At 38.0% G+C, this 23,745-nt stretch overlaps 1 protein-coding gene across 2 annotated transcripts in view; it reads left to right on the top strand.

Annotated features, from left to right (window-relative positions):
• Positions 1-763: 763 nt before the first annotated feature.
• fbxl16 (F-box and leucine-rich repeat protein 16) overlaps positions 764-23,745 on the top strand; it is a 31,871-nt gene continuing 8,889 nt past the window's right edge. For both annotated transcript variants that reach the window (XR_013196782.1, XM_077212575.1), the window contains exons 1-2: positions 764-1,119; positions 10,038-10,701. Coding sequence is in view for 1 of the 2 variants with exons in the window: in XM_077212575.1 (XP_077068690.1) it covers positions 1,109-1,119; positions 10,038-10,701 (675 nt within the window). In the remaining variant the exon portion in view is untranslated. The remainder of the gene's footprint in view (positions 1,120-10,037; positions 10,702-23,745) is intronic.

Raw genomic sequence — 23,745 nt, 5'->3', positions numbered from 1 at the left:
CAAATTATCCCTGATATCTCACATACATCGCTAAAACGTCTATTTGATGTGTGTTTTCATCTTGATGTATTTATTGGTATACGCATCTAAGATGAAGTTTTAAAAATATGTTGAAGTGCAAATACGCATTATTTTCAATAAGCATTACGGCAACATTATTTATTATTATGTAATTAATTTTAATGTGATGCAGAGAATTTTTGATGTGTTAAGTTGCAGTCACATTTACCAATGTCTGGTGAATTTTCATGGTTGAAATTCAGAAATTTCAAAAGGAATCCACGACATCAGGAATTTTGCATAAGGGACGAAATATTTCCCCAGACAGATTTTTATGCACAAACATAAGCAAATGGGGGGAAAGTAGTTGAAGGGGGTAAAACTGGGCTACTCCACTTCGATCCCATTAGTCTGGAACGCCAACAGACTGATAACAACACTGAACACTGACCAGTTATACTAAATTAAAACACAACGCAAATTAAATTTATTTAAGGACTAGAATGACCTGCCATATTAAGATAAATAATTGTATTCTATTGTGTAATATATTATTCATCTATGGATTTTCAAAACCATGTAAATACGTGGTTACATAAAAAAATAAAAAAATAAATAAAAAAATAAATAAAAAAAAAACAATATGCCTTCATCATTCTCTTACGGAAGAGTTACAACCAACGCTCACAAAACATGCTCACCAGCCCAAAGCAATGCATTATTGATATTTTTGCTGCTATCTCTTTAAATGGGATTGGTCTGTATTGTGTGCGTGTGCATGTGAGAGAGAGACAGCGAGTGGGAGGCAAGCTTTGTGTGGAGAAACAGAATGAACGGGCTGTTATTTTAGTCTAGCGCATTAATTCACTTGTTTAATATTTTCTTTCCATACACATATGAAGTGGTATTTTCCGGCCTTGGAACTGGGAGAGGTTTACATCTCAAATTATCATCACCTCCGCAAGGAAATAACGGGCAGGGCTGCTGCTGCTGCTACTGGTATATTTATTTATTTTCCCTCATGCGTCCTGCAACGTTGGGGGAAAAGCGATCGAGCCAGGCAGCGAGCTCTTGATTTATGATGGATTAATGATCGTGTGAGCTGCATATGAAAGAAAGGTAAGATAATCGACTGTTAATACATTCGATTATTCTTTAATGTGATGCATGTTTTGATCAAGCTTAGATGGCGTTTGACGCAAAGGATTCAAGGAAAACCAGGATACTGCTAATAACAATTTCCCCCGGGGAACAAGCCTTGATAGGAAGAGGATCAATAGTGCTGATATAAAAAAAAATTTAAATGGGGGGTTGGGGGGGGGGGGGGGGGGGGGGGGGGGGACAAGGAAACGAGAATGCAACATTATTACCGCTCGGGTGAACGTGCATGTATTTGGATGCGTCTCAAAAGCTAGTGTGCTGCCTATCTAGGCTGCATTTTTGGACATCACTGGCGCATGCTGGCCAAAAATACTGCACGCGACCATACACTGCAATAAATATTGCCTTAATGAGTAGGCTATTAATAGCATAATTAATTGTCATAGTAAAACATCGTAATATACTAATACTAGTTTTTTTTCTCGGAGAATTTAGTTTATTTTTCTTCCCGTTGTCAAATAGTTTGGTTCACTTAATCCTCACTTAAGTTTGTTATATTGATGCTTAAAACAAAAATGTTATCTGTAAAATACTAATAATACAAACTTCTCAACTAAAATCATTTCTTGTTTAAAACCAGACAGCAATAGTGATTAATTAGAAAATAACATGTGATGCCCAGGTAGGCAGCTCACTAGGTTTTAACACGGCCTTTGTCTCGCTTATGGGATGCTGAATATTGCTCATGTACATGACGTCACCTGTCCGTCTTCCTGAGGTCGAGATACGTTATCCTCCTCCGCGTTTCGCGCGGTTGTCATGACGTAACAGGCTCATGTTTTGTTCGACATAGTACGGCAACGGCGTTTACACAATGATACAAGGCCCTACAGTGTTTGTTAATATTTAGACAACTGCATGATTCCACACTTGGCGCCAAGGTTGCTCTCTGTGCAGTGTTATTCGACGACAGGAACTTAAAGGGATAGCTCACCCCAAATTAAAAATTCGGTGTTCATTTACTCACTCTCGTGTCTTTTCAATACTGTATGATTGTATGTGAAACAGAAAACATGTTTATAATGTTTATCATCTTTTTTATATACATTAAAATGAATTGAAGGTTTAGAGTTACAAAATATTGATTAAATGATGACAGAATGCTTATTTTCAGGATTTCTTAAGTCTAGTCAGGGATTGATTCTGCTAAGCTGTTTAGAAGCTTGGAAGACCCTTAGTGATTAGGCCTTCTATTTTAATTCAAAATCACTAGTGAGTTAATGAGAGTTAGGCTATGTTTAGAAAAGCATACAATCGTACTACTCTTACCATGCAGCTGTACAGAGTATTGTGCACTGAGCAAGCACATTTTCTTTATCAATACCTGGATGACGGACTACATTTGGACAATAATAAGCTGAATACTAGAGAGATTACAGCACAGAAAGCACCGGAACTCAATATCTGGTCGTCTGAAGCAAAACCGCAGCACGTGTTGAAGCGCTGCCCACAAGGCTATGCACTCTGACAACATTAAAACATTAAGATCTGGATGAAACATTAACATTAGCACATTTCTCTCCATTGGTTTGTCAGTAATAAGGCCAGAGTTAGCAACTACAGCTGTAACTAATATCATGGGTGAAAGTTATTATGTGTGGAGCCACACTTAACCCACACAACGTAGTGTACACTATCCTCAATGAGATAGTGTAGATTACTTATCTTCACTGTCATACAGAGAATGCCCTTCTCCCAGGGTCAGTTTTCAGGGCTTTTCACACCGAGGATTAGAACTACAAAGTCTTAAAAATCATTCTAATTCTGTGAGAATAGTGAAGTACACAGCTATAATGATAGGGACTTAGAGGAACAATGTCATTGAAATCACTTTCAGAATAATTTCTTTCCAGCTGAAGAAAGCTAAAAACATTGACAGAGGCAATAAGAAAAGAGCTCATAAGAAAAGAGCTTGATTACTTAAAGATGACATGTCATTACTGCAGTTTGTGCTTATAATAAACAGAACAATATTGTCTGTTGTTGTGGAAACTAATTTATTCTTGGTGTGAATGGCCTTTATCAGGTGGCTAATTTTTCAGTCCGTTTTTCTTTCTTTTTCAGTTTACCAAAAAATACAGTTTTGGCTTTCCACACGGAACATTTCAAACTGTATCGGATCAACCTGAAGTTTTTCGCTGGCACCATGTGAACCTAATTAAGTTCCTTCCCTGTTTTAGAGACTGTATATCATTCTTTATTTATCTTTGTACGACTGCAATAGGACACATGCTCCAAATTTGAAATTGTAGTAGCTAGCAGCAGCTCTTCCAAAACACATACAGGTGCAGATTTTCTTTTTACATTAAAATAATGTGTGAAGTCTGTAATGGTAGAATGAAACTATTCCTCAGAAAGTTCAGATTTCATACCGTTGTCCCACTTATAAACTTCCAAAGACTTGGTTCAACTTCATCTAACTTCTGAAACTTCATTTGAAATTCCACAGAGGAAGTCTCAGAAGTGTTCTTAAGCCACCTCTCGCTGAGAACATGACTAGATTGCGTGGTTGCTTTGATTATGCAAATCCCTCTCAAAGAGACCACTGCCAATCCTGTCCACTCCAAGGAGCTTCCACTATCCCATCTCTCCCGTTCCCTCTCTCGTCACATCCCCCACCCTCATTGTGTGCCACATCTATCCGTGGCAGAAGCGCTGGGTCTCCATTCTTTGCTTGTTTGTTGGCGTAGGGCGTGTGTGTTTCGTCAGTAAATCCTATTAACATGGGTAAGAAGGCCGGGCCTGTAGGGGAAATGAAAAAGCTTGCAAAGTGGCAGAGGGGAGAACGGATTTACTCCATGCAGACGTGCTGTCAACAGTTGGAGAAATGCTCTAGAAAGTTTATAGTGGTTTGTCCTTCACTGATATCGAAAGCATTTATGAAATGACATGTTCTATAAGCATTTTTTTAAAGGAAAAACTTTCAGGCCAAACATCTCAAACGTTTCGAAACAGGATAGTATATAACAGTATAGAACCATATTATGTAAAGTCCAAGTGTTCTCTAACCACCTGAACTTTTACTAATACTCATGTTTACAAATTTGCATGACTTTTTCTGCAAAACACAAAAAAAGATTTTTGAAGAAGGTTTCAGCTGTTTGTTTGTCCATATTATGAACGTTGGCGGGTCCAAAAAGGATTTCCCTGCCACATACTTTGAGCTTACAATGACATGAGTAACCCTAATACTGACAAAGATAATGGCTTATGAAAGAAGGACAATGTAGTTAAAGGCATTAGCATATGCTCTCAATCTCAATTTGTGCAATTTTCAATAAAGTCTTCTTTTTTTTTTGCTCAGTTTTGGCTAGGAACAGACAATAATCATCCCTAAAAAAGAAGGAAGTACTCAGAATTTTTCAGAATTTGGCCTTGACCCAATGAGTCTTTAATTTGACATTATTATATATGTTTTTCAAACTTAAGAACAGTTAGAGGCCAGGATGAAATCATATGCAATAACTGGAGGTAAAAGATAAACAAACAAACAATTTAATCAGTTATTTAGTAGATCCATTAGTAATGAAGTAGCCAATGAATCTTTGATAAGCTAATTCCAGCTATTCTAATCCTCTCAGCTTGATTCAGAAAATAACTTCTGTACGTGTGGCACTTTTATTTGGAAAAGTAGAAAGGCGCTCAGCATGCGGACATAATTTATAAGCCGTGTGCTTTTAAAACACCCCCCTAATTATTTAAGAGGTGCTTTTCCCCCTCCTGTATACCCAGATGAACTCCCTTGAACCCATCTGGATTGCAGCCATGCCCTTTCCATGTCTCACTTTCAAATTCTCTGCCACTTAACTGTTTCTGGAGGTTTTCCCTGGCTACATCCCCGTTTCAAATTCTTCACGGGGGCGACAGCTGAACTGATTTGTTCTAGTGCTGGATGTTAAGAGAAGAACCACACAGCTTTAGCATCTTAATTTGAAATAACCATAGGATTTTGAAATTGTTTTAATGACAAGCAGATACATCTATAAGGTGTTAACATCCTTTATGTAATATTGTTTGTTTCGGTGTATAAAAACCTATTGACTGAAACATGAGACACAAGGTTATAGGTAGACCTTTTACAGAGAAGGGTCACTGTGTCCGAGAAATGCTGAGCAACATATACTGGTTATTTTAATGCAGGTCTAATGCCACAAAATTTCCTCTTTGAGTAAATCGCTTTTCTTAATGTGAAAAGTCTAACTATTATGAGGATATCGTGAGAATATCACTGTGGTATTTTGAGATAAAAAATATAGTTTTAAATATAGATTCCCCACCCCAACCTTTAACACACATTACTCCTTTTTCTTTAAAACTTTGTGCTGAATTGGAAGGTAAAGACAGCATATCGATATGGCCCTGGCAAGCTGCCACCACTTCTTACTTAGCACATATCTCGCTACAGAGAGTTCCCATCAAGCCCCATCCAGAATGTCAACTAGCCTCATTTATTTAAAAAATTAAAAAACGTGTCCCTCGCCACTCAAACATTTGCTGCACATGGCTTGTTATTGCATCGTTTGATTTGTCCCAGTGCAGAGGACCACTAGCCCTTTCTGTGTCAACTTATTGAAAAGGGTCTCAGTTTTCATTGGGAACTCTTGACTGCATTGCCCACACAACATCTTGGTGGGCCAAAGCGCTCCTCTGCAGTGCAGAAGTGTAGCTGAAGGCATTCTGATGTGCTTCATCAGGCAGTTCAGCTGCTCTCCTTGGTGCTGAAGTTGCACTTACAGGTCTCTCTCTCTCTCTCTCTCTCTCTCTCTTTCTCTCTCTCTCTCTCTCTCTCTCTCTCTCTCTCTCTCTCTCTCTCTCTCTCTCTCTCTCTCTCTCTCTCTCTCTCTCTCTCTCTCTCTCTCTCTCTCTTTCTCTCTCTCTCTCTCTCTCTCTCTCTCTCTCTCTCGCTCTCTCTCTCTCGCTTCCTCCTTATACATCACATAAATGTCTACTATTTGAGATACTTATAGTTCCTCTTAATTCTGGCTATTTTTTGTCTTCATGCCAGTTTTTCCTCTTTTGTGTTTTAATGCAGTGTTTTACAACTTTTTTTATTTAATGCCCCCCAGAGTCCCATCAGTAGAGCTCAAATACCCTTTCATCAATACCAAACCCTTAGCATTATTATTAATCTTAGTAAAATGGCCATTACAAATGTTTCACTTTAAAATTGAAATGAATCGCATATGGTTAAAACAAAAATCAGACTCATCGTCTCGTCAAGTCTCTTTTTAAAGAGACAACTGAGCTTGTTTGTCTTCACAGGTTTTGACACTTCTGAAGGAAATCCTAGATAAACGTTACTAGCAGATTAAACTCAAAACGTACATTTTTTATATTCTTTCCTCAAACAGGAACTAAATAATTTAACACAATAACTTAAAAAAAACAGAATAATTGTGATGAAATGTTTTTTTTTTACACACGCACGCACGCACGCACGCACACACACACACACACACACTTCAGCTCAAATGTTTGGGGTCAGCAAGCAGCATTTTTCTTTTTAAAGCTATTAATATTTTTGTTGCATCAAATTGGTAAAGACAAGTACTGTATGTTACAAAAGATTTCTATTTTAAATAAATGCTGTTCTTTGGACATTTTTATTCCATTCCTTAGAGAATCCTGAAAAGATATTTTGGTCTCTACAATAATAATAAATCTCTTGAGCAGCAAATTATCATATTATAATGATTTCTGAAGGATCATGCAACACTGAAGAGTAATTATCTGAAAACCAGTCAGTATCTGGTGTGACCAGCATTTGCCTCACGCAGTGCAACACATCTCCTTAGCATAGAGTTGTTCAGGTTGTTGATTGTGGCCTGTAGACTGTTGGTCCACTCCTCTTAAATGGCTGTGCGAAGTTGCTGGATATTGGCAGGACCTGGAACACGCTGTCGTTTACGCCAATCCAGAGCATACCAAACATGCTCAATGGGTGACATGTCCGGTGAGTATGCTGGCCATGCAAGAACTGGGATGTTTTCAGCTTCCAGGAATTGTGTACAGATCCTTGCAACATGGGGCCGTGCATTATCATGCTGCAACATGAGATGATGGTCGTGGATGAATGGCACAACAATGGGCCTCAGGATCTCATCATGGTATCTGTGTATTCAAAATGCCATCAATAAAATGCACCGGTGTTCGTTGTCCATAACATACGCCTGCCCATACCATAACCTCACCGCCACCATGGGCCACGTTGACATCAGCAAACCGCTCACCTACACAGCGCCATGCATGCTGTCTGCCATCCGCCCTGTACAGTGAAAACCGGGATTCATTTGTGAAGAGAACACCTCTCCAAAGTGCCAGACACCATCGAATGTGAGCATTTGCCCACTCAAGTCGGTTACGACGACAAACTGCTTTCAGGTCGAGACCCTGATGAGGACAATGAGCATGTAGATGAGCTTCCCTGAGACGGTTTCTGACAGTTTGTGCAGAAATTCTTTGGTTATACAAACTGATTGTTGCAGCAACTGTCCGGCTGGCTGGTCTCAGACAATCTTGGAGGTGAAGATGCTGTATGTGGAGTTCCTGGGCTGGTGTGGTTACACTTGGTCTGCGGTTGTTAGGCCGGTTAGATGTACTGCCAAAATCTCTGAAACGACTTTGGGGACGGCTTATGGTAGAGAAATGAACATTCAATTCACGGACAACACTCTGGTGGACATTTCTGCAGTCAGCATGCCAATTGCACGCTCCCTCAAAACTTGCGACATCTGTGGCATTGTGCTGTGTGATAAAACTGCACATTTTAGAGTGGCCTTTTATTGTGGCCAGCCTAAGGCACACCTGTGCAATAATCATGCTGTCTAATCAGCATCTTGAAATGCCACACCTGTGAGGTGGATGGATTATCTCGGCAAAAGAGGAGTGCTCACTAACACAGATTTAGACGTATTTGTGAACAATATTTGAGAGAAATAGGCATTTTGTGTACATAGAAAAAGTCTTAGATCTTTGAATTCAGCTCATGAAAAATGGGGGCAAAAACAAAAGTGTTGCGTTTATAGTTTTTTTCAGTTTATGTACAAACTACACATATTAGTCAAACGATTCTTATCTATTACTCTATAAGATTCTAATATAATTTTTTTAATAATCTTTAAAAAATGTATTTAAATACATTTCAATATAAAGTTTTCTAGGTTTAACAAAGTAGAAATCTTATGAATTATCCATCCCTTGCTTAAGTACTCCTAGTTGGGAATCACAATTCTAATACATTTCTTATGCTCAATTTCTACTCAAATCAGTAAATTCTTGCACTACTTTTCTGTTGATCAGATGTAATCTTAGAAAGCTCCACCTCTTGAGTGTGGGTGGAGATGGAGTTTGTGGTCTGCTCTTTAGTGTTTGGTTTCCAAGGAAAACAAATTAGATGTGTTTTTCCCCCACTATTTTTGAAAAGCTGTGAAATGAGTTGTGCATTTGCATAGTTTTTACCTATATTGTGTTTCTCTTGTGAAGGTCTTAGTGGTCATTCAGTCAAAACGCTGATGTAAAAAAACATGTTTTGCTTTTCTTCATGTAACTCCAACTAATTCTGCATTCAAAATGAGTAAATGCTGGAACGTGTAAGTATTTCAGCTACAAAGATAGTCATGGGCTTATTAAGAAAAATGTCTTAAAGCAAGCGACGCTCATTGACATTTTACACTTGAACCATTAGTGCACAGAGCACGCACACCTGCATGGAGGTTTTTAAGGTGGACCAGGGTGTTGAAAAGGCAGCTCCGCTTCAGAGTATATTCTTCAGGCAGTTCCTACAAGGCATTTCCCTGAACAATTCTAATGCCTTTAGATATTTTATCACTGATATAAAACTGATATTTCACTGACTGTTTATTCTTTTTCATCATTTGGGACATGATACAATATATTTATGTGCTGAAACATAATTGACTGATTTTCACTCACTATGCATACAGTGAATGTGACTACATTGTGAATTATAAATGAGTCAGCGAGTAAGTGAGTGAACACCTGCATTGATGTGTTAAATACGGTAAAGCTCCTGGCTCTTACAGTATGTTGTGTCATGCACCTGCTGAGTTCACCATCATGGTGTGTATATCAAAGGTCAAATTTCTAGGTTTTGTTCATTCTTTCCATTTCCATACTGCAAAATACTATCAGTGTCTGTAAAAAAAAAAGCAACGTATGTCATCATGCTTACAATTTCAATCGATATAGATATAAAAGATATTCAACAAACAGATCAGATTATCTGCTAAATGACAGTGTAGACAGTCGGTCTTAAAGATTGGATTTGAAACACAAATCTAATTTGGTCAGTGTTAACCAAGCCTTTGAATCTAAGTCTATGTGTTACAAATATTAGGGTACAATACAATATTAGGGTTAAAAAACCTTAAGCCACCCATAAACTGTGTGAAAAGAAATGGTAAAAGAAGTTTGTTTTGATTAAAAATTAAAAAGGCAGATAAAATGACTTTTTACCCAAAGTATGAGGGCAAAAGTTCCCAGGGAACTGAAACGTCTTTTCAAATGTCTTTACCACAAATAGGCTAATATAGATGAAGATTTGTTGAAATAAAAAAAAAGAATATTAAGAAAATATATGGAAAAGAGAAACATAAAAATATGTTGCTAAAAATATTTATCCATCATATTTGTGTGCCAGTGAAAATGTTGGCAGGGCAAGTAAAATCTGTCATTGTAAGAAAATGTTATTGTTAAGCCCTGCGATAAAAAAAATAACACTTTTTAAAGACCCCTGATCATATGCATGATGTGAAAAATATTAGTTTATTTTTTTTTTCAGTCATAATGTATTTTTATTTCACTCTCAAGATGTTATCGCATCCAAGAGCAATAACTCAACTCTGGTCTATTCACAGGCTTCCAATGCTGAATATGTCCACTCCCAGTGACCTCAAGTCTCCCTGCGTGACGCGGAACGGCATGGTCAAGCTGCCCCCCCAGCCCAACGGCCTTGGTTCGGCCAGCATCACTAAAGGCACACCTGCTGCCAAGAATCGCCTGTGCCAGTCGTCCTCCGTGCCCACCATCTTGCCTCCCCCTAGCCTGCCGTATCACCTGGAGCCCCTGCCCACAGCCGCCTCACTGCTGGGCCCCGACCTGGACACGAGCCCCGTGACTACCATCAAACCTCCCCTCAGGCAATTCCCCAAACCCCTGCTGGAGAGACAACTGGTGCTGGACGAAAAGGTGCTGAACCGGCTCTTATGGTACTTCACCACAGCAGAAAAGTGCATTCTAGCCCAGGTGTGCAAGACGTGGAGGAAAGTGCTCTACCAGCCCAAGTTCTGGGAAGGTGTGATGCCCATTTTACATGCCAAGGAACTCTACACTATCCTGCCCAATGGGGAGAAGGAGTTTGTTAGCCTGCAGGCTTTTGCTCTTAGAGGCTTCCAGTCCTTCTGTCTGGTGGGGGTCTCTGATTTGGACATTTGTGAGTTCATCGACAACTATCCGCTGTCAAAAAAGGGAGTCAAGTCTGTCAGTCTTAAGAGGTCGACTATCACGGATGCAGGACTTGAGGTAATTATGTCCAGGAATTTTTTGACTATTAAGAAATACAGATAACATTTTCATGCAAAAAACTTTGTGTATACTGTGCAATGGTAAATATCTATCACTATGTAGAGATTTATACCACAGTTATGGCTTCACGAACTAAATAAAATTTAGGGCTGGACTTGTTTTTGTCGATCAGGAATTGATTGGTTGGTTGTGGTTTGCTATTGCTGTGATGTCATGTGAATGACAGGTTGTCCCGTCCTCGCGCCAGTAAACACGTCTTCAGAGAGGAGAAGAGATGTCACTGCAAGAGGGAGGGGAATTTATTCTGATTAAATATTACAAATGCACATGAATTTGAAAAAAAAATGTGCACAGATAAATCATTTATAATAAATACGGCAATATTCCATAAAAAACAATAATTGTAAATTTGGATTTCATGGGATTATTTAGAATTTTTATGATTTTTTTTTTTAATGTTTTTTTTTTTACAGTCCTCGTGAACTGGAAGTTGCAACTGACTTTACTTCAGTGTTGTGAGGTATTTCCAAAGCCCCTTTCACACAAACATTCTGGAAAATAAACTGATAATGTGTCCCGGGATTTGTCATAAACTAGCGTATAGCGTAGGCCCTACCGTTCCACTAAGCTGGCGAACGATCTCAGATTCAGTGTCATCATAACGACACACCCCTTGCGGCATTGGTCCTGCCTTTTATTCACACAGGGCACATTTCGGGATTGATTCCCGGGACCGGCAATGTTACTAGGTCCCCATCCTGGGACGTGTTTGCATTCACACAGAAGGCACTCTAGCAATTTTATGGCAATACTTTGGGATCAACGCTCTGTGTGGAAGGGACTCAAGTGCAATGAATTATTGAATATACAGTCATGTGAAAAAGATAGGACGCCCCATGAAATATTTTGTTCTTTTGTAAGAAATATGGACATATATATATATATATTTTTTTTTTTGATCTTCTTTCAAACAATATCTATAGATAAAGGTGATGGAATTGAATCAAAAACAATGAAATTTTAACCATGATATCATTTATTTAAAGAGGCATTCGGCAACTATTTCAACTTAATAAAACCGTTTAGAAATCATTTGGATGGTTTAATAACCTATTCTGGTGAGAATGGTGACTTTCCCCGCCCCCAACGTTCCTAGGCGGAAAACTAACCTTGCAACATGAGGATTAACGTCGCGGTAAGTTGGAAATAGGAAGTCTTGTGAGAAACAAGAACGAGCGAGAAACACAAACTGCTTTACGGCAATTAGACATAAACACACACGCCGCCCTCAATGTGTATGATGTATTACCCACCTCGGTAGACACAGCTCCACACGATAAAGTTGGCCGGCTCCGATAATAACAAATGCACATGAGCAGTGGTAGAAAGGGGGAGGAGGGTGCCGCAAGTGAGTTTTTTTACGACATTGTTGTGAAATATACGCCTCACAGCTGTAGGAGGAGCTCGTTGAGAAAAGATGCAACAACAAAAGTGAAAATCAGCGAAGAAATAGCTAGAGTTGCCGAATGCCCCTTTAACAAAAAATGTACAAAGATGCCAATTCCTACTGAGGAAAAAGTTAGGACACCCCATGCCCTAATAGCTGGTATTGCCCCCTTTGACTGAAATAACCTTAATAAGAAGTTTCCTATAACTGTCTATACTTTTCTGACATCGACTGGGAGAAAGGTTTTTCCACTCCTCCATACAGAATCTTTTCAGCTGTGTGATGTTTGAGGGGTTTCTTGCATGCACAGCCCGTTTCCAATCACCCCACAGCATCGCAAAATTATTAAGATCCAGGCTTTTACTTGGCCATTCCAGAAATCTGCATTTCTTTCCTTTGAGCCATTCCTTGGTGGATTTACTCTAATGTTTTGGGTCATTGTCATGTTGCATAGTCCACATCAGCTTCAGCTTCAATTTTCAGACAGATGGTCTTACATTTTCCTCAAGTACCCTCTGATACAATAACGATTCCTAGTGGATTCTATGACAGTGAGTTGGCCAGGCCCTGCTGCAGCAAAGCAGCCACAAACCATGACATTTCCACCCCCATGCTTCACAGTTGTTATGAGGTTCTTGTGCTCAAATGCTGTCTTTGGTTTGTGCCACACATGTCTTCTGCTACTGGGCCCAAACAATTCAACTTTGGATTCATCTGTCCAAAGCACATTGTTCCATAAATCCTGGTCTTTGTCTAGGTGTACTCTGGCAAACTTTAGTCTTGCCCTGATTTTTTTTCTCCTTGCACACCTCGCATGAAAATCAAACTTGTGCAGTCTCTTTCTTATGGTAGACACATGTACTTTGACATCAACTGTGGCAAGAGTTACCTGTAGGTCCCGAGATTACATTTTAGGCAGGCTTGTGCAAAATTCAGAATTTCAGAATTGAGCTACATTCAATTCATGAATTGGAATTTGAATTGAATTGACTCCGCCCCACAAGAAGTTGAATTTGAATTGGAATGACAGGAAGTGGAATTAAATTCATGGCAATTCAAAGAAATTCTACACAGTCACACATAGGGTGACCACCATCAAACAAACCAAATGTGGGACGATGTGGGACATGTTACCAACACTAAGATATAACCTGAAACTGTTAAATAATGCCCATTTAACTTAATAAATTTAAATGCAATTTAGTTAATTTAGCCCGCCATTTAAAATCAACATCACTGAGCAAGGCAGCAGGCATCATGCAGATCACTATTTTTGAAACAGTTCTGACTAAACTGTCCAACTAAAATCCAACAAAATAAATAATGAACAAATAAAATATAAAACAACATGAAATTAGTTTATTGACAGCCTTATATATTAAGAATATTTTACACCAAACACTTTCATATTTTTAGAAAGGATGTGAATTAATACAACTACAGCAGGCAATAAATTGATAAATTCTGTTAAATTAAAATTTTAATTTACCGAATTATCCATTTGTTTTCTGACAGGGAACACATGGAACGAAACACCGCTCAACATTTTGATTGACAACCTACTAGTGACCGTGTTTCCTCCTTTGATTTCAACCATTGGATATGATTTTAAAAACGGCTGTTGTGTTTGTACTGCTGACGAAGCGCTGTTAAATATAGGTGGAAAACTACGGCGCAAAAAGAATAAATAAAATTCTTCCTTAAAAAGGCAAAAGAATGCATGCACATTTTCTTAATATGATAATTAAAAACAAACAGATTGATAAAAATGCTGGACATTTTCTCAATATGTGACGTGGGGGACAAGAGGTGAAAATGCTGTGCGGTACAACACAAAGCGTGACGGGTGGTCACCCTAGTCACACAACAGAAAGAATATGTTGAATCTCACATTCAGTGTTAGGAAGGTTACTTTGGAAATGTAATTGCTTACTGTTAAAAGTTACCCATTATAAATGTGGTTTGGATTATTTTATTTGGATTACTTTATCAATGTAAATCAATTTCCTTTTAATTTGATTAGTAACTAATAAAATTACACATTTTACCTCAGTAATACAACTAAATACAATTACATTCATTTTGTAATTCAATAACATAATTTCATTACAGTTAACTCACTCCTCAACCCTGCATACATTTTGTTCTAATATATATATATATATATGAACAAATGTCCACCTAAAATTGTTTTGTTTTTCTTCTAAATATTTACTAAAGTAATTCTGGTAGTCATGTTCTATCATGTTCTGAGTCATGTTCTATCATGTTCCACAAATTTACAATTACAATAAATCAAACTTAATATTTGTTCTGTGACTAGAGCTTTTAACATTCATTGCTGGGGGAAAATATTTCCTGTTAATGTAATCTGTACAAGTAGTTCAAACTAATATCATTTATAGAATATGTAATGCAATCATATCTGACATATACTGTGAAGCTTCATTGTTAAACACTTCACTTAAAATATCTATATGAATTTCTTAGAATTTGTTTTGAATTGCAATTCTGCTTCCTTTAATTCAAATTTGAATTGTAATTCTAGATCCTGTTTTTGACATCAATTCAAATTCAAGAAATGAATTGGAATTTAGGAGTCATTCTCAATTCAATTCTGAATTGTGCACAAGCCTGATTTTAGGATTGTTGGAGACTTCTTTAAAGGGTAACTCAACCCCTGGTCAGAGCCTGATTCCACCCACTGGCAATATTTGAAAAATGATGGAAAAGTGGGCAGAGCCCAGGGGGGGCGTGCACCTGAGACCCGCGTCTCTGTAGGCAAGGTCGTGGTGAGCTGGTGCCTGCTTACGTCAAGCAGTACCGCAACATCCAATAGGAAAATTCAACTGCAGTAGCCACCGTTCAACCTGAAGAGGGCAGCACTCAGACGTTTTTATACCATATAGAATTAATACACTTTATACCCAAATGTCAAAAAATTTACTCGAATCAATGAACAGCATTAATCAGTCCCTCCAGGATTTCACTGGCCTTTTTTGTGATTGTTGCGGCCTAAAATGCCTGATGTTGCGGCCACTTTTCTAAAAAGTTGCTATGTTTTTGGCATTTGTTTTTATAGGTTAAAACAGCAAAGGTTGATAGATTTTTACTTAAAGGGATACACCTCTGTAAAGATGAATGTGTATTTAAAATGGGTCATTTATGTAGTAGAAATGTGAAATTATTATTGAATTTGCCATTCCCAAGCCACACCCTACCGGTAAGAGAGTGCAGTTAAACAACAAGGCTATCTTCTTGTGAGTCTCTGTGACAAGTCTGCCCGGGATTTCGAGATCGCCAAAAATGTCCGGAATTCGGATTTTGCGTTCTACAGTCACCATTCATTATGTTTACTGTGGCGAGCAGGACGAGACTGAGGTCCGCGGGAGAACAACGCGAGTGATTACTGATGAGCGACACCTGTGAGACGCCCAGGTCTCGTACCTCTCACGGCGGGAATCTTTTTTTGTGCATGTTATAGGTTTACAAAGTGAAAAAGCCCAAAGTCCACCCCAAAGGGACTTACCATGTCCCAGAGAAAACACTGCTCACCATCTGCTCTATTGTAGTAAATAGAGTACTATTAATATACCTTTAATTCAGAGACAAATGTGCTCACTTTGTAACGCACGTTATAATGCCCGCCTAGCTGCAAAACATAATGTTGCATGTAACTTTGAAATGTGTTTTACTTTTACCTATTTTATAAAAAAGAGTGTGTCGCCCGTTGTGTGAGGAGAGTGAGTTGCTATGTGAGGAAAGTGAGTCACCTGCTGCGTGAGGAAAGTGGATGACGCTTTGTAGGAGACCGCAATGATTGGTCAAAGTTGCAGAAAAGTTGCGGTGATTGGTCAAAATTGCAAGTCGCACTGAATTCCCGGGGATTTGTTGAAGTCGCGTTAATTGTTGCGATCGCAACATCGCGAAATCCTGGAGGGACTAATTAATTAAGCCCCAGTCTTACAGATCTTTAACTAAAAAAAGTTGTATTATGGTTTAGTTACCCTTTAAGCATCTTGCAGTCTGCTCTTGGGCTGAACTTGCTAGGACGGCCTGACTTGGGCATGTTGGCAGTTGTTTTAAATGTTCTCCACTTGTAAATTATTTTCCGGACAGTGGAATGGCCAATTTCGAATATTCTGGAGATATTTTTAAATCCCTTCCCAGACTCATATGCATCAACAACCTTCTTTCTGAAGGCCTCAGAGAGCTGTTTTGATCTCACCATGGTGATTTCACTCACTTCCACAATCAAGAGCAAACCAAACTAAATGTCTGAGGTTTAAATAAGGCCGGCTCCTCCACAATCCTCTCTAACGATGTTCTAATCTTTTACACATGATGTGGCGCACCTGATACTAATTTTATGCATTTTAAGTAGTAAATAAATGGATGTATCCTATCTTTTTCCTCACCAAATATTTTATTTCTATTAAGGAAATTTTACAAATAATTTTAAAAAGACATTTCTTCAGTTTTTAGTATTATTACATATATTACCTCCATCTCTCAATACTGTTAAAATAAAGATCCAATGTCCATATGTTGAAAAAGACAAAGATTTTCATGGGGTGTCCTATCTTTTTAACATGACTGAATATACCCATCCCTTGCTCATTCTTATATTTTTCTTTGCAACAATCAAATAAAAGAAATATTTGAAAATGAAGCACATTTAATTTGAGAAGTATTTAATTCTATATTATTGATTCATTATGAAAAGTTTATAAAAAATTATTTTTTGTTGCTGAACCGCTTGTTGAAAATGTTGTTGAACATTTTTTGTTGTTGTTTTTATGAGCAACTCATAAGAATTACTCTTTATGATTGAAGTTTTCCATAATTTACCACCCACCCTACATACATGGTTAGAAATAAGTGTGTTTTGCAAGAGCATGCAGGAATGATCACACTTGTCTCTATGCTGTTGCTATTCTAGGACTGGGCTTTTGTTGCCATGGTGAACTCTCAAATTGTTCGTGATGGCATCCAAGCTTTTTCCCCCTCAGATATGCAAACAAGCATGTGCAGAGATAGAAGCTGGAGCTTCATCTGTCTGATAGAGGACTGTGCACCTCGGGCTTGTTTGTGAATTATATAGGGCAGGGCAGATATCACAGCACAAGGCTTGGATCATGACCAAGTACTCAATAAAAGAGTACTGCCTTCAAGAGTTATTTTGTTGCTGAAATGAGCTCTTTCCCTTGCAATTTGTCCTAAGTCTCTTCATTATAAATATAAGATGTCACTGAAAACTTTAAGTGATTAAAAACAGAAAATGTGTACATTGTACACAGGGTCACACAATCCATTTGTTACAGTTCTTCTGAATGCAAACAATTCTTATTGATCACAGCAATTAGGTCAAAAATTCAGGTGTACATTATTTGAGCCATACTCTAGTTATACATTTTGGACAATCTTTACATTTAATACACAAACTTAATTAACTGCATTTAATAGCATTATAAATAGCTCTATGGATCTTTCTAATTTAGAATACAGACAGTTTTCCCAATGTGCATCAGTCAGGTTAAGAATTAGTATTAGGAGGAAAAGTTTTTTTCAGACAAATGGTTCCAATATGTATCTGTATCATTAATGTTATTATTTCCATTTTGTTGTGTTTCAAAAACATCAAGTTTCAAAACATATTAAGCTCTATTGACAGCATTTGTGATTACCACTGGAAATAATTTTGACCCTTAATAATTCTGTCTAGGGGTGTAACGATACCCATTCTATACATATCACGATACTGAACTCACAATACGGTATTATTGTGATACTCCAAGACATATGATAAAAGGTTAACAAAAAAAATGTACTGTTGATTAAAATGCCAAATTTGGTATTACACTGATGAATAGGCTTGGACTTGGTGCTGGTAACCCAATGCACAGGACAATGGTAACACCAGAACATTCATGAAGCTTAAAATACAGAATTATTTTAGACAAATTTGCCTGCACTCTGTCACAGACTAGATACATTTAAAATAATGTAGGCCACTTTTAGGTCACTTTTTGGTAACATAAGACATTTGGCATTACCAAGACCCACAAATATTCCCCCATTGAATTATTATATATTATATTCAACATTATACAATACTTTAATGTAGTACTGACACAAAAACTCCCTCAGTAATTTTCATTTTGTGTGAACTTTATATAGCTACAATACAGATTGTCACTATCCATGATACATGTTGTTGCATTTTTGTATTGCAATATATTGTGACAGATATATTGTTACACCCCTAATTAATTTAAAAAAATGAGCAAAATAAATCACCCAGCACATCTGGCCAAAACTGAAATCATGTCTCTTGAATTATAATCTTTTCTGTGACATAAGGGTTTGGCTCAAAATACAGAAGGCCTAAGCAACACGTGTGCTGCCACTCACCGGTGATATTGCAGGCATCCATGTTATTTACGTCCTTTCCACTTTGCTCAATAATTCCAAGTCTTGAGCTTTGTTGTCATTGTAGAGTTTCCCAAAAAGAGTTGAGACACACTGCAACCATCTGCCACATGGAGGGAAAGCCCTGAGGCCACTAACCCCCCAAACCCCACCCCCAAACCCTTCTTATCGGTTATTGGCTGGAACAGTTTGTTATGTTTCGTGGTGCGGGTAAGCCCAGTTTGTTTTTGTTGCTGTTTGTGGAGCCTGGGGTGTCTGCAGAGACCGTGTTTTTTTCCAGTGTGTTCAGGGGACAGGACGCTAGCGGATAGTGAGGAGATGTTTGTTGTATGTGACAAAAAATGTTTTGGCCTAAAAAACGCGTGACATCGCTTTGAGCACCTTTAAGACTATGCTAGTTGGACCAAAGCAGTTAAGAGGTAACAAGTCTTACTTTTCCGATTCAAATTAGACCTACATTATGTAACTGACTTTAAAAGTTAGGACCAGTTTTGAATAAAAAGGTTAGCTGAATAACTTTTAAGAATAGACTAAGCAGTTTAGCAGAGGTGTCAATTCCAGGGGTCAGAAAGTAAAAGTCCTGCCATATATTCCACCCATTAACTCAGCCAGCTGATTTCACTAATTAGTTAGTGGCTGAAAAACTGTGCTAATTAGCAAATCCAGGTGATTGGAACAAAATACTGAGGAGGAATTTTACTTTCTGAGACTGGACTTGACATCTCTGCAGTTTAGGCAACCTCTTGTTACCTCACTGGTCTTCCACAACGCCGATGTGGCTTAATGAAATTTGCGAGGCCGCGACTGGAAGTTATTCCACACTTGAAACATGTATTTTGAATCGAGAATCGTTTATTTCGGTCAATATTCGATTTAAAATGCTAAGAATCGAATAATTTGCGATTCTATAGCGATTCAGTGCTTTAAAATATATAAACAATAAATGACTATATGCGCGAATTAATGAGGTGTTGTGCGGCGTCATTTCGCGTCCTCACAGCTCTCCTTCACAGATAGGCTACTCGCTGCACTCTTTACCATCTTTCACTGAATTTTGCTCGCGCTCGGTCCCATATAGCTCTCATCTACAGATATTTGAGCAGTCTATGTTTGAGCTTTCCTCAGGATAGCCACTGATGTTCACATGAGCAGATGACCGCTCTCATATCGAGAAAGCAAGTCTTGAGTCAAACCGCTCAAGCCATTGATAAAGCTGCCATGTCATTGCGCGGACACTGCTATGAAACAACGCGTTTGTTGCGTGGAAACGTCGCCGTTATTTTCTTTAAGTTAAGATACTGAAGTTTTACGGAAATGGGTAATACCCGTCCTGAACAGTTGAAGTAAAACCCCACTTATTCAAGGGTGCGCATTTATTACGGAAAGAGCAAACGCATAATATGTGTCTACAATGCACCAGAGATGCTCACAAGTCTCTGAGCTAGAGTCCAAGTCAAGTCTCAAGTCTCTGAGCTAGAGTCCAAGTCAAGTCTCAAGTCTTTGAGCTAGAGTCCAAGTCAAGTCTCAAGTCTTTGAGCTAAAGTCCAAGTCAAGTCTCAAGTCTTTGAGCTAAAGTCCAAGTCAAGTCTCAAGTCTCTTGTGGTTATAATAAGTGTTGCATCACGTACAGCGACCCATCCAGGCTGCTTAGAACACTGCATAGCTATTAAGGAATTCAAAGCATGTAATATGTTATTATGACTCCTTTATCTAATAGCATACAATATCAGCTTTGATTTAGGTATATAATCAGTGTAAACAGGCTATTTCAACATGACAAAAACACCAAGAATACTTTACTTTTAAGTTAATATCTGTAAAAATTGAGGTTCTGAAGAAAAAGGACTCTCATGTCTGTTGCTGAATTATAATGAATGGCCTTGGCTCCTATTGTGCTGGCTCTGTGGAGCCATTAGACCAAATATAGAAAATGTTATAGCCTACCTCACAGCACTAAAATTGACATAGTGCAAAACATCACAGTAGCTAAATGCAAAACACTATTGCAACCAAATTATGTGAAATACATGGTTCATATATTTGTGGCGGCCCGCCACACATTGATTTTCGATTTATTTTTTTATTTTTACTAAGCCTATTTAAAATCGTATTTGATTGCAGAGCGCCGTAGCGCATTCGCGCAGCACTACCTCTCGCACGTCTCTCTCTTTCTCTCTCGTACACCCACCTCTCGCGCTCTGGAACACCATGAGGTGCACGCGCGCAGATACCCCATATTTTGCATTGAGCGCTTCTTTTGTTTGGCCCGTCTTGTTTGTAAACCCAAAGCTGACGATGAATGGCACAGCAACGGCCGGTGCAGTCGACATGTTTGTTTGTTGTCCTCTCATGTGTGGCCGCGCGCGCGCACGTAGTACGTGTTATGTAGGCAGGTTATAGGTAACGGGTCAGAGGGAGGGGAATAACAGCGTGCTCATCAGACGTTTCCTAAAAATAAACATTGTCCACGAGTCCCGCAGCTCGAGTCCGAGTCGAGTCTGAAGTCTTTCGAGGACGAGTCTCAAGTCACTGTGTGTGCGACTTAAGTCGCACTCGAGTCCGAGTCTCAAACTCGAGTCCCCATCTCTGCAATGCACACACTTCTGGTGAATGATGAATGAAATTTAACTTAATGTTGTTAAACTGAATGTACGAAGGAAACTCTTGAACCACAATATTAATTACACTGAAATAAGAGCGCGTTGTTTATCCATCAATCAGATGCGCATTAAAGTTGCATTCGTAATCGTTATTATAGCACAAGTAGACACCGGCGTTTTCTTTCAGAATCATAAGGACAATGTTCAGTATAAAGAGAACAAAGAGTATTCCATGAGGAATACTTACTATTCCAAGAGGAAAAGTTAGTTAAGGTTTAGTTTGGAAAGTTCATGGTATTTTTAGTCTCACAATGGAAGAATGTTTAATGTACCAGGAACACTTTAAGGTTGTGTATCCATTAACACTATCCTAATACTTTTAAAGCCTTTTTAAATCTTGGCTTACATTTCTGCAAATGCTAATTTATAGGCTTTGGAAATATTTTTTATAATAATAGATTCATTAAAAACTAACATGAACTAACATTAACAATAGACAAAATGTCGTTGGTTTTTTTTTGTCTCCACTCTATGACCCCCCGAAGGCCGCAGTGTAATTCACACCCTGACTAAGACCCATTGGGGGAAGCATTTAAATAATCCTATGAATGCATATAAAAAATGAAGAATCAAATTAATCAAATCGCATCGAATTTTAATGTGAATCGCATCGAATCGAATCTTTCTGAATTTGCAAAAATCGTTCTTGAATCGAATGGAAAACCTATTAATCGTGAATCGAATCGATTCGCTGCCTAACCAAAGATTCACAGCCCTACAAAATACTCAGATAAACAGTAAACACTATACAATTTACAGAAAAATATATCACAACACATGAAATAATTACAGAAATACAAAACCATCCATCAAAAATAACTGACATATATGTTAGTAAACATCTTTAACAGCAATATATTTCTTCAAATAGCATGGATGGCCAAAATAATTTAAGAAGTTAAATAAATTTATTAGAGAACAGCAATAACCCTCCTTACCTTTCCACCAGGAAATAGAACTGAATTAAACAACAGCTCCACCCATGTAAAGAAGGGCTCACTTACACAGGGAAACACTCATAGAACACAGCTCCCCCTAAGGCTGGGAGAAACATTTTACATCTTCCCTACACATAAATTTATGATTTATGTAATAGGCCTATGTTTTTCACTCGATGCCATGGTCTTGTGTTTTCAGCGATAAAGCTTGATTTTATACATTTATATGTTTAAACATTTTGATAATTGTACGCGCGTTGCCCTAATTTCTAGATTTAATGACAGCAGTAACAGTCGTGATATTCTTGTAATTGCTTTCTGAAAAATTGACACCATTGGCAAATATCTTAGCTATTTGTTTTTGTCAAACAAAAACCAAAAACCTCTCTGCAATGTTCTGGGAAAGTTAGGCTAGTTCATGCCCACACAGCAACATAGTGTCGGAGATTCCACATGGCCTGGGGCCTCATTTATAACCGTTGCATAGCCTATGCACAAAACAGGCCCTGAAAGAGGAGTACTCCTACCAATTCTGACGCATAAATTGTGATTTATAAAAACAAACTTGATGGGAAAATTTGCACACCTGCACGCAAACTCTGACCCATGCGTTTTGGAAACGGAGCAGTTTGGCGACACCGATGGTGAGCTGTAGTTAAATGTCTTTTTGGTCACTTTTAGACAGAAAAATGTAAAGAAAAGTACACATATACAGCAAGATAATACAAATATAATTTAACTCACCTAGCCTATCACTTGAAGCAAACATTCATCCCCTCTTAAATTTCTGCGCTAGCGAGCGTTTTGGTCCGTTTAGTTAAGCTGACTGCTGTAGCATATACTGTAGATCTGACGGCAGATGAGAAAATCTTAAATCTTCATTATGAGTCCTAATCATAAATATAGTGCATGTTCACAACAGTTTAAAGAATAAAATAATGATTTAAACAATGTTTTACATACACATTTAGATCAAATATGCGATCATATGACTATGAGAAGTTACCAAAAAAATGTATACTTTAATAAATTGATTGTTGTGTTTGTATTGGATGCAATGCTTTTGAACACTTTTCTTGTGGCATGCTGTGTTTTGATGTTTTAACTACATAGATAATTGCTTATCATGATAATAGCAGATTGTCTGAGAAAATATTTTCGCGCAAATAATGCACAATAAGGTCTATCTATCTGTTTCCATTAAAAATATAAAGAAATTAAAAATACTATTTGGCCAGTGGAAAAGATTGAGAAAAACTTTCTCTGAAATGTATTTTATACTATTTGATTTATATATTCAAAAACAAGGCAAGGATAGGCTACTAAATGATTTTCAGCAATTTAATGTGACGGCACATCCGTATCTCATATTTTCCTAATGTCTTGTTTATGGTACCACATGGTATAACGTGGATGAACGTGCTTATACAAATTATATGCAGATGAGGATATGCATTGTAAAACTAGGTGTTGTAAGCTCCATATATAGTTATTTTTGGGTGGAGACGCATGTACGCACATCATTCTCTGACTGAGATTTATAAAGGGAATTTTGCTCGGGTTC

The sequence above is a fragment of the Siphateles boraxobius genome, unplaced genomic scaffold (genome assembly GCF_051911475.1).
Source record: "Siphateles boraxobius isolate OS27281-9 unplaced genomic scaffold, OSU_SipBor_1 66, whole genome shotgun sequence".
In the NCBI taxonomy this organism is placed as follows: domain Eukaryota; kingdom Metazoa; phylum Chordata; class Actinopteri; order Cypriniformes; family Leuciscidae; genus Siphateles; species Siphateles boraxobius.
The sequence above is the reverse complement of the archived record's forward strand: the minus strand, read 5'-3'. Positions and strand labels throughout refer to the sequence as shown.